Source organism: Acromyrmex echinatior, chromosome 9, assembly GCF_024713525.1.
Source record: "Acromyrmex echinatior isolate Ae372 chromosome 9, ASM2471352v2, whole genome shotgun sequence".
Lineage (NCBI taxonomy): Eukaryota > Metazoa > Arthropoda > Insecta > Hymenoptera > Formicidae > Acromyrmex > Acromyrmex echinatior.
In genome coordinates, this window is record NC_141860.1 from 5,361,575 (window position 1) to 5,379,267 (window position 17,693).

Consider the following 17,693-nt stretch of genomic DNA (forward strand, 5'->3'; position numbering starts at 1 on the left):
GTTGGTGCAATCGGGCCTAAAACACCTAGGATTAGTTTCACCAACGCTGATCAAGCTTAATCATGAACTAAAAGAATACATTAATAACAGCGAGTTCCTGTTGAGTCCGCTGAATGCGCTCAATGATAGCTCAGCTTTTTCTCACGTTATGATGCAAAGCAGAGCTCTCATTGGATATCACTCGTCGCTCATCGTTCATCGCGTCCAATAGATATAATGCAAATTTTTGTGACTATTAATAAAGATCGGGAAGTTCGATAATAATTAACGAAGACATTATCAACAATTAATAAAAATTTTTCATCATTAACATAAATATTTGGATAATACATTATTGAATTCATGATTTCTTATTATATAAATAAACAAGTACGCATAAATAAGTATTTTTAATGCTATAATATATTGCTGAGAAAAATTATAATTTTTTCTTTACAGTTTATTATCTCTATAATAATCAAACTCGGATAATAACATTAAAATCACACTTTTAAATAAAAATCGGGTTTTATTAAATTTAAAAGGTGTATGTCTATAAAATTAATAAATCATAAAATTAGTATTATATTATTAAATTTTAGCAATCACGCAATTTTTCGTAAGACGGACCGTCTTTAATAGTATCTCGTCGCCGATACTGACCATTGTTACCTTAATGTTTTGAAATTTACCGCTATTACAATATTTTGTCTAAAAATGGCAATTTCCGAGTACTGGCGACAGTCGCGACACGTTTATTTCACCTACTCTAGTCGGTACTAATGGGAACAGGTGTCACACTGTGTCACACACGTAAACGTAATCTCTCCGAATGCATGAGGCATGAGGAGAACTGATGAGAGCGTCGTGGGTGGTAAGACGGCAGGGAGCGCCACATGTCAGCCCATAGCCCCTCTGGTAGCTCTTGTCGCTCCCGTTCCCAGACGGAATTATCATCGCCCGTCGCTGTTTTCTGTTGTGTTTTTGGGGCTGGGACTGTGCAGTTGAAGGGGGATAAAGAAAGTAGACATGCCATCGCGATAATCGTTTTGCGAAGGGGGTAACGGTGTGGGTGGACGAGTGTGGCGGCGAGTGGCCCCGAAGTGATCGCCGATCGTGCTGCGCGTCCCAACACGCGTCCGTCCGTCCGTCGTCACGTCCAACGTCGTGCGTCGGCCGCGCCGCGTGCAGGCAGGTGTAATTTAATAAGCGCAGGCAGGCTGGGGAGGCTGGTGGCTGGCTGGCGATTTAACAGGATATCGATTTGTCTGGTGGCGGCGAGCCAGTGCCGCCGCCGCCGCCGCCGCCGTTGTCGCCGCCACTGCCGTTGCTGCTCGCGGCACACCGCACATAGGACACGCAGCACCGCGTACGGCTGTCAGGCGTTACGGGAACAGCCATGGATGTCGATATTTTTGGGGCACAGCGGTGTGCAGCTGTGCCGTGTGCGTGTGCGACCGCGTGCCCGATAGGCGACGAGATGTGACGCGAGACGACCGCCTCGGCGACGATTATTCCGTTTCAACACGTAGAGAGGAGCGTGGCCAGTACGGGCAGAGAAAGAGAGGAGGGAAAGAGAGAAAGAAAGAGACACACGCATACACACACGGACAACACGATTGCGATCATTGCGATCGGTCTTGAACGAGAAGCGAGAAGCGAGAAGTGGATGCCTACATACGATAAGGTCCGTTTGTTGTGTTGGTTCATTATACGTCGCGTGGAACGCTCTTCTTCTACTAGAGTCGCCGCAGTTCGATTGTACGTATAAAGTTGATCGCCGGCCCATAGATAACGATGGAGCTCAACAGTGCGGGAACATCCGTTGGGGCCATGGCTTGTCCCGTGTGTACCCTGTATTTGCGCGAGGGCATCAGTCTGCAGAAGCATTTGGATACTCATCCCAAGGAACAGGTTATAGATGCTCTCATCAAAGCCAGTACCTCCTCATTACAGACGCAACAGCAACACCAGCAGCAACAGCAACAACAACAGCAGCAACAGCAGCAGCAGCCACAGCAGCAGCAGCCACAGCAGCAGCAGCAGCAGCAGCAGCAGCAGCAGCAGCAGCAGCAGCAGCAGCAGCATGCTTTATCAGCATCAGCAGCAACGTCATTACCATTATCACTACAGGCACAAGCTGCGCTTCAGACTCCTACTTCCATCCAGGCGCCCCATACGTCCTCTCAAGTCTCGCAGAATACGCATATTTCCACTCACTCTCCGTATCCCGTAGGACCCATTTTTGAATGTCCGCCCATAAGTACCATGATGCCACCGCAGTTCACTTCATTCAGCTATCAGCAATTCGTGAACAATGGGACCATGATGATACCACAGTACGCGATGGCGCCGCAAGCCAATCAGATGATGCAGATGCTGTACAATCCATACGGTATGTACCAACAGCAAATACCCACCGTCCAAATGATCTCACCAGTTGCAGCTGTTCCTGGCGCAACGACGAGGATTCGGCCAGTGGTTACTATAGCTGGTGAGAGCAACGTCAGAACACTGACAGTTCCTGTAAATAGTCCCGAGCCGAAACAGATTCTACCTGAGATTTTGCCGGAGACAGATACCGAATCAGGACAAGTTATTCCGGATGTAAATCTCTCGGTATCGCCCGTTCTGCACAATGAGGATACATCCATCAGAGCGAGGGAAGAAAGTGACAACAGCGCGTTGTCAATCGATCACCGGGGACAGCAAGCACAGAGTTCTACATCACCCGACGATAGCACCGTGCACGAATATAATGCTATTTCTAGATCTATTACAATCTCTTGCGCTATTGATAACACCGATGAGAAAGTGGAGAGTGTATTGCCAGACATGATGGACGATGAGCCATCAAATAATATTTCGACCACAGACTTACAGTGTAAATCTGCAACGTACGAGCAACCAGAAACACAACAGTTTACACAGCAGGTCATCGAAGAGGGATACGTGAATGTATCCGATAGAATGACACCCACAATTGACATTGAGTCCGTGGCTTGCGAACATGACTCGGAAATGATATGTGACGATAGACCCGCAAGTCGCAACAGCAACGTGAACGATAATGTTGAATCACCGCGGGATATAGTAGCAATAGATACGTTGAAAGACTCTGTTCAATCCGAGTTTAACTCTTCAGAAAAATTAGAGAATTTAATAACCATAATGGAAACGGAGCTCAATAATGCTTCTCTTCAGAAAGAAAATGATATACAAAACGATCAGGAAAAATTGGCGGACCTGAAAGAAAAAACCATTGTAGATAGGGAGGAGAGTGTGATTCATGATACAGTAGTCATTCCGGATTCCCACGAGAAGGATCATCACATATTGTCGGACGTGCAGGAAGGGGACAAGTGGGACTCGAGCAATTTCTTGACTAATGAACTGAGATTGTTAGAAAAAACTTGTTCGCCACATACAATAGACTCGAAAATGAATGAAGCGCTGGACAGACTGCAAAGAACTTTTCATTCTAATAATTATAAATATAGTTTTTCAGCTCCTGCGTCTCCAGTCGCGAGAAGGAAGAGCCGCAAGGTCGTCCGTCGTTATAGCTCGCGATCGGAGCATGGATCATGCGAAAATCTTAGTGTGTATCGTGCTGATTTTGACACCGCGGCCATGCACGATGACGACGATGACGAGGACGACGACGAGGACGACGAGGATGTTGACGAGAAGATCGACGAGGAGGACAATTTTGACGAAGCGGACATGGAGATTGAAGAGATTCCCAGTCCTCACACGCCTTTCGCGGATTGTGGCGTGAGATCGCACACCCCGTTGTCCACGATCAGTGGCATTTCCGTGTTAAGAGTTAGAAAAGATCTCAGCAAACCATGCTCACCCACGTCCATGCATTCGTTTCATCACGTGGACAGCGATAGCGCAACTCACGACGAGGATAGTAACGTAGGTAACGCCACAGAGAAAGATCCGATCGACTGTTCACAGGTAGACGAGGAGAAAATTAAGACTGATAATCAGCGTCAGGAGACGCAGGTGGCGGTGTGCGAAAGTGTCGCAAAGATTCAAGAATCGAGCAGCAGTTACGCGTACCATCAATCAGTGATAACCGAACACATTAGTTCATTTCCCGTGATACATTCACAGTCATCCGTCTTGATGCACGAGTCATATTCCATTACGACCAGCACCAAGACTCAAAACCTCTTGAATCTCTCCGAATCAATAAATCCCACAACCAGTACCGAATCCAGAAGCTTTCACTCCGCCAAATCATTGATGCCGAAGCAATCGATGGAACTGCTCAATATAAATGAAGATGCTCACGCCGGGCCAATGAATGTCTTTGAATTCGACGGACTGCAAATATTAGTTCCTAGTACATTTATAAGTGACTCGTCCCAGAAAGCGGTGAGTGCGACCAGCCAGCAATCTATGGCAAGCAGCGAGGGTGCAATAGGTATTGACGAGGAGGTGAAGAGTATTAATATGCGTGCCGATGAGACTATGCCGCCTAGGGGCGAATTATCAGAACAAGAGAGTAATGGATGCACGGAGCAGTCCGCATGGCAGGTTTGTAACGTATATTATTCTTGATATTTTTATGTACAGATTCTTTGTATATACAGTTTTTTATTTGCATATTTATTATTATTTGTACAATTCGGCATTTGCAATTATCTTTTATATTTGTTGTTAAAGACGTTGCGTTTTGACTCATAACTGCAGATTTTTTTAATGTACATGTAATAAAATATACAACATATAAAAGGAATTTTTTTATTTATTAAGTGTTGGAATTAATTCGTAGCGTTTTTAAATGAAAGAATGTTATTTATTTCACATGAGCATTAAAAAATACATTAATGAAAGTACTTCCCATCACTTGTAAAACGCTACGAATTAATTCCAACACCTAATATATTTATTTTATGATGAATATTATGATTAAAATATTTATTATTATTAAATTGATTTTTCTACAGCTATTAAAATATTCCGAATTATGTCTACATACAATGCAATTATTAAAAGAAACAATACTATTATGTATTTTATTGCATTATTCTTTTAAAATTATTGTGAAATTGTTATGAAGTTATTGATATTCTAATTGTTATCGTTTTATCATAAAATTGTCGCATTTAAATGTTTTGTTTCTATTATATAATATAATATAGAATTGCTGAAAAATATTAATAAAATTATATGTTACAGTACTGTTACATAATAGTTTGTATATATACATATATATATATATATATATATATATATATATATATAAAACAAAGATAAATGTAGCTAAATTAAAAATTGTGCAAGTTGAATAGTGATAAACCTAGTAATACAGATGTGTAAAATCTTTTGTTATCATTCATAATTAAAAAATGACGATGGATATATATATATATATATATATATATATATATATATATATTATTTACGTAATTAATTATGTAAAATTTGTGTGTCTAAAACGCATTTTTACTGTATAGTTGTACATGGGTCAAGAATCTTCGCGTATGTCCACCTCTTACGATCTGTTGGCTCGAGAAAGCTGGGAAGAATCGGAAGGATCCGATAACGAGATCAGCGGGCCATTGTTGGACAGTAGATCGTTGGCCACACACTTTACTTCGAGTTTGTTTCTCGATCGGGATCGGAAGACACCGACCAAACGAACATTCAAGTGTTCCCACTGTAGCGAAGTGTTTGATTGTCCGAAGGAACGTAGAGTTCATAGCACAACGGTGCACAAGGACGCAATGCCCAGTAGTAGCAGAGATCAGTTGGATCAACCAGAAGTGAAGGACATCAAGTTACTGGATAGTCGCATGAATATGTTCGATGATATATTCATGCCGAGTATACATATGCAACAGCACATGTATCATCATCAGCAACCGATGTTACACCAACTGCAGCCACCGTCACAGCCTGGATCGGATGGTTTGACGAAAGCCGAGGCCGACCAGAAGATCGGCGAGAATCTAGTAATACCGTCTAACATTGAGGTGGTCTGCACGATATGCAATCAGCGATTCAATAGCGAGAAATCTCTGCAGGCGCATCACCGCCGCATGCATATCGCTGACGTGAACAAACGTATACGCGAGACCGCCAAGTGCCAGATATGTAACGAGGAATTTCCATCAGTGTTCTTGTTCAACGCTCACTTGAAGATACATCCGTTAGAGTGCGGACAGTGCGGCAAGTATTTTTATCGCAAGCAGAACTTCAAGCTTCACATGAAACGTCACCTGGGCATCAAACCGTTCCCGTGTACCGTGTGCGACAAGGCGTTTCTCACCAAGCAAAAACTAGAGGAGCACACCAATGGTCACACTGGCAACGCGCCCGTCAGGTGTAGTCTGTGCAATGAAACTTTCCGCAGATATTCGAATTTGACCCAGCACAAAAACAGGCACCACCTTAACATCAAGAAGAAGCTCAAAGATTATATATGCCACTGCGGCGAAGTGTTCCACACGAAGAAAAAGCTTGCCTGGCACAAAGAGACGCATGATGAGAAGCCCAAGGCGTGCACGTATTGCAATGAGCGATTTATCCACATGGCCAGCCTGACGCGTCATATGCGTCGCGCCCACAATCGCCGATTCGTTCCCGACGCTCAGCGCGAAAGCGAGAACGTCGAGTGCCCGATCTGCAAGTGTATTTACCTGCGATCGTCGCTGGCGGTACATATGCGTGTGCACAACGGCGAGCGGCCGTACGAGTGTCAGGTCTGCTCCAAGGCGTTCAGCACTAAATGGAATCTGCAGCTACACAAGTGGACGCATGCGGCGCGCAGCACCAAGCCGTTCAAATGTAACCAATGCAGCGCGGCGTTCTACCGTCATAGCGACTACACGGCGCACATGAATTCCCATCGGAACGTGCGGCCATACACGTGCAACTACTGCGGCGCGCAGTTCATCCGCAAATACAACTGTCTACGACATGTGAAGGAACACGAGGAGAACAAAGCGTACACGTGCGACGTGTGCAATAAGACCTTCCACCGCTCGTACTATCTCAAAGAGCATTTGCGGGTGCACTCGGGCGCGCGACCGTACACGTGTCACATCTGCGGCAAGTCCAGTGGCACCAAATCCAATCACAACAAGCACGTGCGAATTCATCATGCGCGCGAGCCTGTAAATACCGAGAATTGAATAAGAATCCCCAGATCTATTGTTCTGCCATGTTTGGCGCTCTCATTGTTGCAATCGGGACGAGTTGAACGACTCAGCGCGATCGCTCGCGCTGTACTTATAGCGAGATTACAGCGTACAGTTCTCAGGAAACTGGAACTTTTACATTTCGATCGAGTATTGATGGAATATATGAGTATTGACGAGTTTTCCCCAGGACCACGATGTAAGAATATAAGGTGCTTTTACTCACATTTCTACTAGAAAATTGCGATCAACCTGGGGAAGTTAAGACACATAAAATGGCATATTGATCGTAGTACCTCATCTATGAAACAAAGCTTTCTGTGAGGTATATTTACTAATACTACTATTTAGTATTATAATAGTTTGACCATATGCTACCTTGTGTTTAAATGCATAACATCCTCAGGAAAATCACAGTTATTTTATTTTATTTTATTTTATTTTATTTTATTTTTACGTGAGTAAAAATACCTGCTCTTATATATATATATATCCATGCTTCACGCTCCGTGGACGCTTTTCCACGTGCCTGTGGCATGTTAGAAGCTGAACTCGTCAAAGTTGTAACAACGGTGTTAATCCTAGTTTTGAACCGGTTTTCGAACTGGCTTGGTTCAACTTGAATTCTACGTGGGACAGTTACGCTAACTGGTTAGCAATTTGCTGTCCTCTTCTAAATTATATAGCTACAATTACCGTCGGTACTACGAAATTTAGTTAAGATTATTTAGCGCCGATCGACGTACAGATAACAGCAATCGACGTTTTCATTGTACTCGATCGGAGAGACACGTATGCGTGTTCACAGAGGAAAATATTTAACGAATATGTACGGCTGTACGCGTATACGCGCAGATGACAATGAAAACAATTAAGTCGTCGTAACGGTATTCGAGTGCTGAGTCTAAAGCACTGGGTCTACTGTTAAAGAGTTTTTATTCGATTTCGTATATACGAGTATATACTATGTTATACACGCGCCGTACATTTTTAATATTATACTATAAAGATACATGAATTTTTTATATATCCGAAAGTGTCTTATGGTAACACTTTAAGCATTGCCATACGTAGAATAATTCGGAGACATTAACTTTGTCGTCCGTGTCATTTAATTCTATACAAGTAAATCTTTATCTTATCTAAAGTCTTCTTTTTTCCTTTTTTTGATCAAATTGCTATCAAGTAGCTGTTGCATCATTATTAGATTTTTTTGTTAATGAATATGAAGTATTTTTTTTTATTTCTAAGAAATTCATTAACATACCGTCTTTTGTATGTATGATGTTTAAACTATGTTAAAATGTAATTCAATTTAACGTAAAGGAAGAAAAGAAAAGAAATCCATAGATATCCAAGCGTTTAAAATCAGAGTTGGTAAAAAATATGTTTTAAGCAGTTTAAAACATGTTTGTTGTTTTAAACATGTTTTTTAATAATACTGTTTAAAGCATATTTGAAGCATTAAAAACATATTTGAAAGTATATTTGAAGTATATTTAAGAAGAAACAATGTTTTATTCTTAAAAAAAAACATTAGTCTTTGCCAACCCTGTTTAAGATTATTGCAAGTGCATGCAAGCATTTTAAAGACTTCTTTGTTTTATAACAATTTTGATATTTCTCAAAAAGTATGATGTGTACATATACATTAATTATATTATCCCGACAATATATTCCAATACATTGTCGGAGTAATTGTATTGCAACACATTGTAATTATTTATATTTATTTATTACATTGAAAGGAAACAAAAACTGAACAAATGTTTCATATACAATTTATATAAGGTAAATGTCCCAGAAGCTGGATCCAGTCGTAATTGTCCCAATGTCCGATCACAATTAGAAAATTAATATACTGATGAGAAATATTAATATAAATAGATCTTTAATGATAAAAGACAATTAATTCAAATTTATCTTTAAGATAAAAAGCATTTGAAACTAATATAATTTACACAAAACTTTATTTATTTAAATTAATATTAGTCTCAAACATATTTTTTAAAACGTAATATAATTTAATTGTAATTTGCATTTTTAAATGCAAATAAATTATAATACAGTAATAAAAAAGCATTTGAAATTAATAATAATCAATTTTGTGTAAGTCCGAATATAGGTATTGTACATATTCTGTCATTTTAACGTTACTAACGGGACATTTATCTTATTAAAATTTTTAAAATTTTACATTTCATTCTAAACCGAATATTACGTATTTATTTGTTTTTGTTTTGTTCTTTTTTTCTTTTTTTTTTTTGCAAAATGTAGCTTCGCAAAGATATCTAAGGATGAAAGTTGTTATCTATGATATATTCGTATCAAGCAACTTGATTATACGGGATTGGGATTTTTATTACGTTATGTGCTATTTTAAACATTTGCGTATTAGGTAGGTCCAGTGACTTCAGACTACAATTACCTAAGCTAATAAAAATTTTTAATGAAGATTAACTATCATAACATATGTCACAAAGATTCTTGAATAGTTCTTGCGGAGGAAAATTTACTACGCAATGAAAGAACACAATTTGCCAACTAATAGTAATTAATTATTATATACAGATAATTAATCCAATTAATATTTACAAAGGTACACAGCACTTTTACGTGTCAATGGTTGTAAAGAATTTTCATTTTTACAATATCTATTTTACACGAGAAGCATACATATTACAGGTTTCTGTGCATCGTTTGCCCAATATGAGCCCAATATAAGCATGATACGACTCGTATTGAATTGCGATCAATTTTCTATGCAAGGGCCTATAAATTAATATTATAATTATCGACTATCACATAATAGTTACGAAAATCTTAGTTGTTATTCTTCTATATTTATATATTTTGCAATGTGTGTAAGACCGGTATTTTATTGGTTACTATAATTTCAAGACTGATCGGTGTTGGTTCTTTGTATATTGCTCTCTAATACGAATCAAAATAGTCATGTTCCTCCATTTTAGCTTAATACCAGTCATTCATTGCGATGAATAATTCGCAATAATATTACCTATGAAAACAGAAGTAAGTAAGTCCAAAAGAATGATCATAGATTTGTACTTTCAAAATCAGTGAAAAAGTACATTTATATGAAATCAAATTATATGTAATTAATTTTGTTATTTAAATATAAGTTGGAATCCCAACTTATATATAAAATAGCAAATTTTTTGTCAAATTTTTATTTTATTTAAAAATCCACAAGTTCAAACATTATGCATTTTTAAATAAAAATAATTAATTTTGAAATTATATAAATTTTTTTATTGCATTGTAAAACTTTATGTTATTACTATTTCTAAAATATATCAGTTTTATAAAATTTATTTTATTGATTATGACGACATAAAAATATTAAAATTAATTATTTTGGATTTATTCTCTTCTGATATTTACTCTACTTTTTAAATGCACACCACATATGCCAAACCACATGTCGTTTGCAAAATCTGACCAGTGTCTTATAATGTAGATATATGACAGTGTCAAGTTACGTAGATATATATACTTGTGAAGAAGTAGAAAAACACTTTTAAAATTGGATGGCTGTTTGTTATTTTGATCTAAGGGAGCAATATTAAAGAGGATAAAACTAATTGAAATGCGTTAACTATATACATCGATTGATTTTTGTGCAAATCAAATCGTCTGCTAAAACGAGTTTCAACTTTTATTAATTTTACAAGAAGCGACCAATCAGGAATGACTATTAAGGTATTAAAAAAATGTTATGTGAAAATTTATGAATATTTCGATAATGAAATTTAAATTTAGAGACATTAATGCGGCAAATTGTGCAAAAATGTTAGAATGTATTACATGTATTATGTATTATATATGATGGAGTCTATTTAAAGAATATTAACCCTTTGTACTCGAAGTATTTGTTATCCGACAGTATCAGGGATATTTCGTGTAGTGTGAGTGTGCAAGTAATTTTACCTTATGTTACTTCTAAAACACTGCTCAGCTAAGATTATAACTCGTTGGCAATTAATGTAAGAAGAATAACCAGAGGAAAATATCACTTCAGTACATTAAATTTTGACAGAAGATATTCAACTAACTCTAGAAAATATACATTGTGCATTAATAAGAACAATCTCAAGTTGAAAACAATTGCAGATATGAACGTGATAAAATAAGAAAAAGGATGCTGTGTACGTGTGTGTATATAAAAAAAAAAATATATATATATATATATATATATATATATATATATATATATATTGTGAATACGTGAATCATTAAAATAGATATAGTGTTACAATGTACTCGAGCAGCGTGGAAGTGAAAGTGAAATGTGGTTGATAAAAAATATTCAGTTTTCGTCACAAGGTTTTACTCAGAAATGGAATTGTGCATCACGATTAAGAGATAGAATGAATTCGTTATTGCGTGTATAACTTTGTATGGGAAGATTTGTAACTTGTAAATGTGATGTTTTACAACTCTAATCTATAACTTGATAAGGATAAACCAGAAAGTCAGAGTATCTGTGAGGAGTAAATTTAATTCTTTGCAATAATATATCGTACTGGTGTCGTGAATATTTCAGAGATAGATTCTTTTGACATTGACATATTGACGAATTTCTTTAGAAGGAATATTCAACTGATTTTAACAATTGATACAAAAAAATAAAAGAATTCAGAAAAACTACAGTTTTTCTCACATGATGATTTATTAAATTTGAATTAGTTTAATAATGTTCTTTTTCTAAAATTTGAAGAATAGTAATCAACATACCTAATGTTGTATCTAGAAGAATAAACTCTCTTAAGATTTTTACTAAAGAAAAGTCGATGTTGATTCAGAAAAAAGTCTATCTCTAAAATATATGTTCTGTTATTCGCGCGTTTTACACACTCAGTGTATTCTGACATGTTTTTTGTAATACTGCAACCTTTACATATAGTATTCCTATTGCAGGCAATATTCAAGCACAAAGGGTTAAAATGTTTTTCGTTATGGTCTATGTATGGAAATAGAAATGCATCAGTAGCCCTCAATAATCGACTCCATCGTTCGTTTGTCAAATTAGTTAAATTTAATATATCGTGCGTAAATCTTTAATACACACATAAGCAGCGATTACATGTTTAGTTTCCTCTATTGTCTTTACTAAGTTTACTCGTTTTAAAAATGATTTGATATGCGATGGGTATTTGGATAATTTGGGAGCCCACCTGCAACCAACATCGACGTCCAAATGTGCAATTGTTTAGTTAAACTATTCATATTATATCTATTCATAACGAATATTGTTGTAAATAATGTAAATATGTACATCAGTTCTATTTTATAATAGGGCCAATGAATTGATTTGGCAATTGAGTATCATACGAAACTTGATCTATGCTATAAGCAAATTAAAAAATAGGATAACATTATCATTAAAAAGGAAAAAAAACAATAAATCAACATATGTATACCTTAATAAAATTTATGTATTGAGGTACGTTTTTAAATAAGTTCATTTTTTCTCTTTTTTTTTGGTTTACACCAATACCCTGCGCTTGCAACATTAAATATAATTTGCAAACTGAAGTAATAAAGATCATATAAATGAAAAATACCTATTTTAAGAAAATACATTTAAAGATTTATTTGTTAAAAACATCAGAAGTTAATTGAAAACAATTTTAAATAAATTTTTCTCAGAATGGAATATTTGTAAGATAATGCTTCTAATTATAATTTATGTTATATATACAATTTATTAAAATTAAGAAAATAAAATAATTTATTATGATATTTATTCCTGCATTATGTGTGATTTAAAGTAAAAAAAGACGATTAATAAAAGATCAATTGTGAAAAGAAATGTAATACTTTTTAATCATTTTTTTTTTACTAAGATCAATGAGAAATTTAATTATGTATAGATCAAATATCTTTAATTAATTTCTTATGATAAACAAATTTTTTTTAAATCAAAAACTATCTGAATGCAATAAACTTATTTAGAAGAAATATAAAATTTTGAAAAAAATATTGACAATATTCGTTTTAATTAGTATTAAAATTAACTGTTTTGTTTTTTAAATCTATCAATCACTAAAATTTAAACTCTAAAAATATTTTAAAATCGTATGAAGACTTCTGTAAATTCTTTATTCTCTGGCTAATTTATTTGTGATATAATAAAGGAATTATACTCAACAACTTATTTAATAGAAAAAATATTTTTCTTTTGATTCTAAATGGGATTGAATTAAATCTTTTTTTTTTATTATCATATGGTGTTATTTTTAAAAGCGTTTCAAAAATATTGCGTGCTATATAAAACATTTTTAAGTGATTTATTTTGTATACATATTTATTATTTATTTATATACATAATTTTATATGGATAAATCCAAATAGCTAGCCGTGCAAATGTCACAGCTATGATTTTTACAGTTTAGATATTGTACAGGTATTGTGCAAGTCAATGTTGTCAGTTTTTGTTACAGCTTTGAATTATATTACAATGGCCTAGTTTCCACCGAGGGTTTAATCTGAATCAAAATGTAAAAATCAGCCAATTACAGTTGAGTATTCCCCTGTTACAATCGAACGACAGGGGAATGCTCGACTGTAATTGGTTGGTTCTTACATTCTGATCCGGATTAAACCTTCGGTGGAAACTAGGCCAATACTAGTATTAAAACAAAACTGCGTGCTATAACTTTAAAAACGCACGGTGACTATCGGGTTTTGTGCCGAATTTTTATGCCCGTTCCATTCTTGCACGTTGATTTCTCCCGTATGCGATTGTAGTATCCCAGCAAACGAGAATAGATTGAAATGAATTGAAATGGATTCAGATTTTCAAAAATATTGATTCACGAATATTAAAATAAATGCTTTTCAATCCCGAATGCATTTTTATTCATTTATAGAAATGGAGCATATCTCTATGCCTTTCAATCTAAAAATAATAATAGCTTTTTCTGTGCATTGTGAATACTGTTCAATTCCAAATTTTGAATAGAAAATGCAGTTTTTCAATCCACTTGCATCCAATTGAATCTAATTAAATATAAAAAAACTATTCGTATTTAAAATACGCATTCGGATAGAAAAAAATTCAATTCATTTTAATCCATTCTCATTTATTGGGATTAAAACAAAATTACGTGCTATAACTTTAGAATTGCCCGCTACTTTTATGCGTGACTGTGTTTAAAGGCTTACTCTTACAGTCTCATCTACTATTGCTTATACCATTGTAGACCACACATCAGAACTTCATGACTCTGCAACGTACGGTTAGAAGTTCTGCACAATAAAAAGAACAGGGAACAGAGAATGGAGAATAAGAATTTCAAATTAGAAATCATGTATTGTGGAATATCCAGTTTCTGATAGGTTGAAATTCTTATTCCCTGTTCCTTTTATTGTGCAGAGCTTCTTAGGCCGGAATCAGACTACGCATTAAAGAATGAGATTGAAAGATTGAAGTTTGACCAATCAGAACAAAAGGAGCTAAAACTTCTTTGTCCTCATTGGTGAAATTTTAATCTTTAATCTTTAATCTCAATCTTCAATGTATAGTTTGATTCCAACCTTATTGTGCCGTACAAATACTATCTGGGAATATATACCATATGCCAGAAGCTTAAGATGTGTTTTTTATATAAATTTTGTTTCTCTTAAATTTAAGCGGAAAGCATAGACTCTTGCATAACGCATAAAACATGAAGCATAAGAAAATTAATCAATCAGAAACCTTTATTTCCTTTCTTTCCGTAAAATAAAGAACTTTGATTAGTTGATTTTCTTATGCTTCATGTTTTATGCGTTATGCAAAAAGTCTGTGCTCCCCGCTTTATTGTACGTATAATTCAGACAGTACAGAAATGAAGAACAAATTTTGTACTTTATTTTCCCTCTTTCTCTCTCTTTAACATTTAATTATATATAATTATATCATTTTAAGTGCAGAAAGTATAATATAGTGCAGCTATAAAGAACAGAATTAGGTCTGTTCTTTTTAAGATCTGTTTTTTGTGAACTAGTGTACACTTTTGGAACTTAAAATAAGACAGATATACGTTTGATATTTGTTTAAAGCAAGAAAGAGAGTTCTAGGACAGTCTAGTGCAGGAACAGAAAACAGACTATTAGTTAAAGTTTTGCCGGTTCATCTTTTCTCTTTTTCTCTCAACGTGGAGAAAAAAGAAAGAAAGCTGAACCGTGACAAGAAGTCCAGTTAAAAAGAACAGACTGTTTCATGAGTTTATTGTGCGTCACATAACCTCAAAATACTTGCCGCTTAACATACGCTTTTTTGAAGAAGTTCAGCATACGATATAAAAAAAAAATACCAAGGGAATAATTAAGGAGAATCAACTATTTTGACAAAATGTCGACAAAGAAAAAAAGCGACACGCAAGTACCAGCCGAGGAGAGCGACTTGCTCTCGATCCGGCCTCTTGGTGCAGGCCAGGAAGTTGGCAGGTCATGTATTATGTTAGAATTTAAAGGGAAGAAAATAATGTTGGATTGTGGTATACATCCCGGGCTTTCGGGAATGGACGCCCTTCCATTCGTCGACCTTGTCGAAGCTGATGAAATTGACCTGTTGCTGATTTCTCATTTTCACTTGGATCATTGCGGAGCATTACCCTGGTTTCTTTTAAAGACGAGCTTCAAAGGTCGCTGCTTTATGACACACGCCACCAAGGCAATTTATCGCTGGTTATTATCAGACTACATTAAGGTGAGCAATATAGCCACTGAACAGATGCTGTACACGGAATCCGATCTAGAAACCAGTATGGACAAAATAGAGACAATTAACTTCCACGAGGAGAAAGATATGTTCGGAATCAAGTTTTGGGCCTACAATGCGGGTCACGTGTTGGGTGCTGCTATGTTCATGATAGAGATTGCAGGCGTAAAGATTTTATATACAGGAGATTTTAGCCGGCAGGAGGACAGACATTTGATGGCCGCTGAGATCCCGAATATTCATCCCGATGTACTCATCACCGAGTCCACTTATGGCACTCACATTCACGAGAAGAGAGAGGATCGAGAAGGTAGATTCACGAATCTTGTGCATGAGATTGTCAACAGAGGTGGCAGATGCTTGATACCTGTATTTGCTCTGGGAAGAGCACAGGAGCTGCTTCTTATTCTGGACGAGTATTGGAGTCAGCATTCGGAATTGCATGAGATACCAATCTATTATGCTTCCTCATTGGCAAAGAAGTGTATGGCTGTTTATCAAACATATGTGAACGCCATGAACGACAAGATCAGGCGACAGATAGCCATCAACAATCCTTTCGTATTCAAGCATATCTCCAATTTGAAGGGCATAGATCACTTTGAGGACATTGGTCCATGCGTGGTGATGGCTTCACCCGGTATGATGCAGAGTGGCTTGTCCAGAGAGTTGTTCGAATCATGGTGCACAGATGCTAAAAACGGAGTGATTATAGCTGGCTATTGTGTGGAAGGCACTCTAGCGAAGACCATCTTGTCAGAACCAGAAGAGATTACGACTATGTCAGGGCAAAAGTTACCACTGAAGATGTCTGTTGATTACATTTCATTCTCAGCTCACACTGACTATCAACAAACGTCGGAATTTATACGCACTTTAAAACCGCCGCATGTAGTGTTGGTGCATGGTGAACAGAATGAAATGGGTAGGTTGAAAGCAGCATTACAACGAGAATACGAGGATGATCCCAACACCACCATGGAAATACATAATCCGCGAAACACAGTCGCGGTGGAACTCTACTTCAGGGGCGAAAAGACTGCCAAGGTGATGGGTACGCTGGCGATGGAAACTCCCAGACCGGGACAGACGCTATCCGGCGTGTTGGTCAAGAGGAACTTTAATTATCATATGTTAGCTCCATGCGATCTGTCCAAGTATACAGACATGAGTATGAGCCAAGTTGTACAACGACAGAGCGTATATTTTTCCGCATCTTTACCTGTACTAAAGCACCTGCTGACACAGATAGCCGGTCACCTCGAGGTCGTAGACGATAAAAAACTGAGAATATTCAAGAACGTCGACGTCACAATTGATGGCAAGATCATCACGATGGAATGGATAGCAACACCAGTGAATGACATGTATGCAGATTCCGTTCTCACCGCGATCCTGCAGGCCGAAATAATGGATCAATCACCAAAGGTTTTACCCGCACCTACCAAAATGGACAGGATGCACTTTAAGGAGTGCCTCATAGAGATGCTGCAGGAGATGTTCGGCGAGGATTCCGTGCCCAAGATATTCAAAGGCGAGAAACTCTATGTCACAGTAGATGGTAAGAAGGCGCATATAGATTTGTTGAATTTGGATGTGACCAGCAAAGACGAGACTTTCCAGCAGATAGTTCAAACGGCAGTTACGAAATTGCATCAATCGTTGGCGCCGCCTAGTGATGTAATATAGCGCAAAAGATGTTTATTAAAATAAATACCATTTTTTTACTGTTAATAATATTTATTTTCTGTAAACAATTTTTTTATGTTGTCTTGTATTTCCATACATGTGAATTTAATACTATATTTCGTTATAAATTATATTAT

The 17,693-nt window shown here is 36.6% G+C and overlaps 2 protein-coding genes across 2 annotated transcripts; both read left to right on the plus strand.

The window, feature by feature from the left end:
* The first annotated feature begins 479 nt into the window (after window positions 1-479).
* On the plus strand, window positions 480-12,619 carry LOC105151476 (uncharacterized). Its single transcript, XM_011065193.2, has 2 exons — window positions 480-4,527; window positions 5,451-12,619. The coding sequence occupies exons 1-2, from the start codon at window positions 1,777-1,779 to the stop codon at window positions 7,128-7,130; spliced, it is 4,431 nt and encodes a 1,476-aa protein (XP_011063495.2). The 5' UTR covers window positions 480-1,776; the 3' UTR covers window positions 7,131-12,619.
* A 2,585-nt stretch (window positions 12,620-15,204) lies between these two features.
* Window positions 15,205-17,604, plus strand: Cpsf73 (cleavage and polyadenylation specificity factor 73). The gene has a single exon (XM_011065192.2). It carries the CDS (start codon window positions 15,499-15,501, stop codon window positions 17,554-17,556), a length of 2,058 nt encoding a protein of 685 aa, XP_011063494.1. The 5' UTR covers window positions 15,205-15,498; the 3' UTR covers window positions 17,557-17,604.
* Window positions 17,605-17,693: the final 89 nt, after the last annotated feature.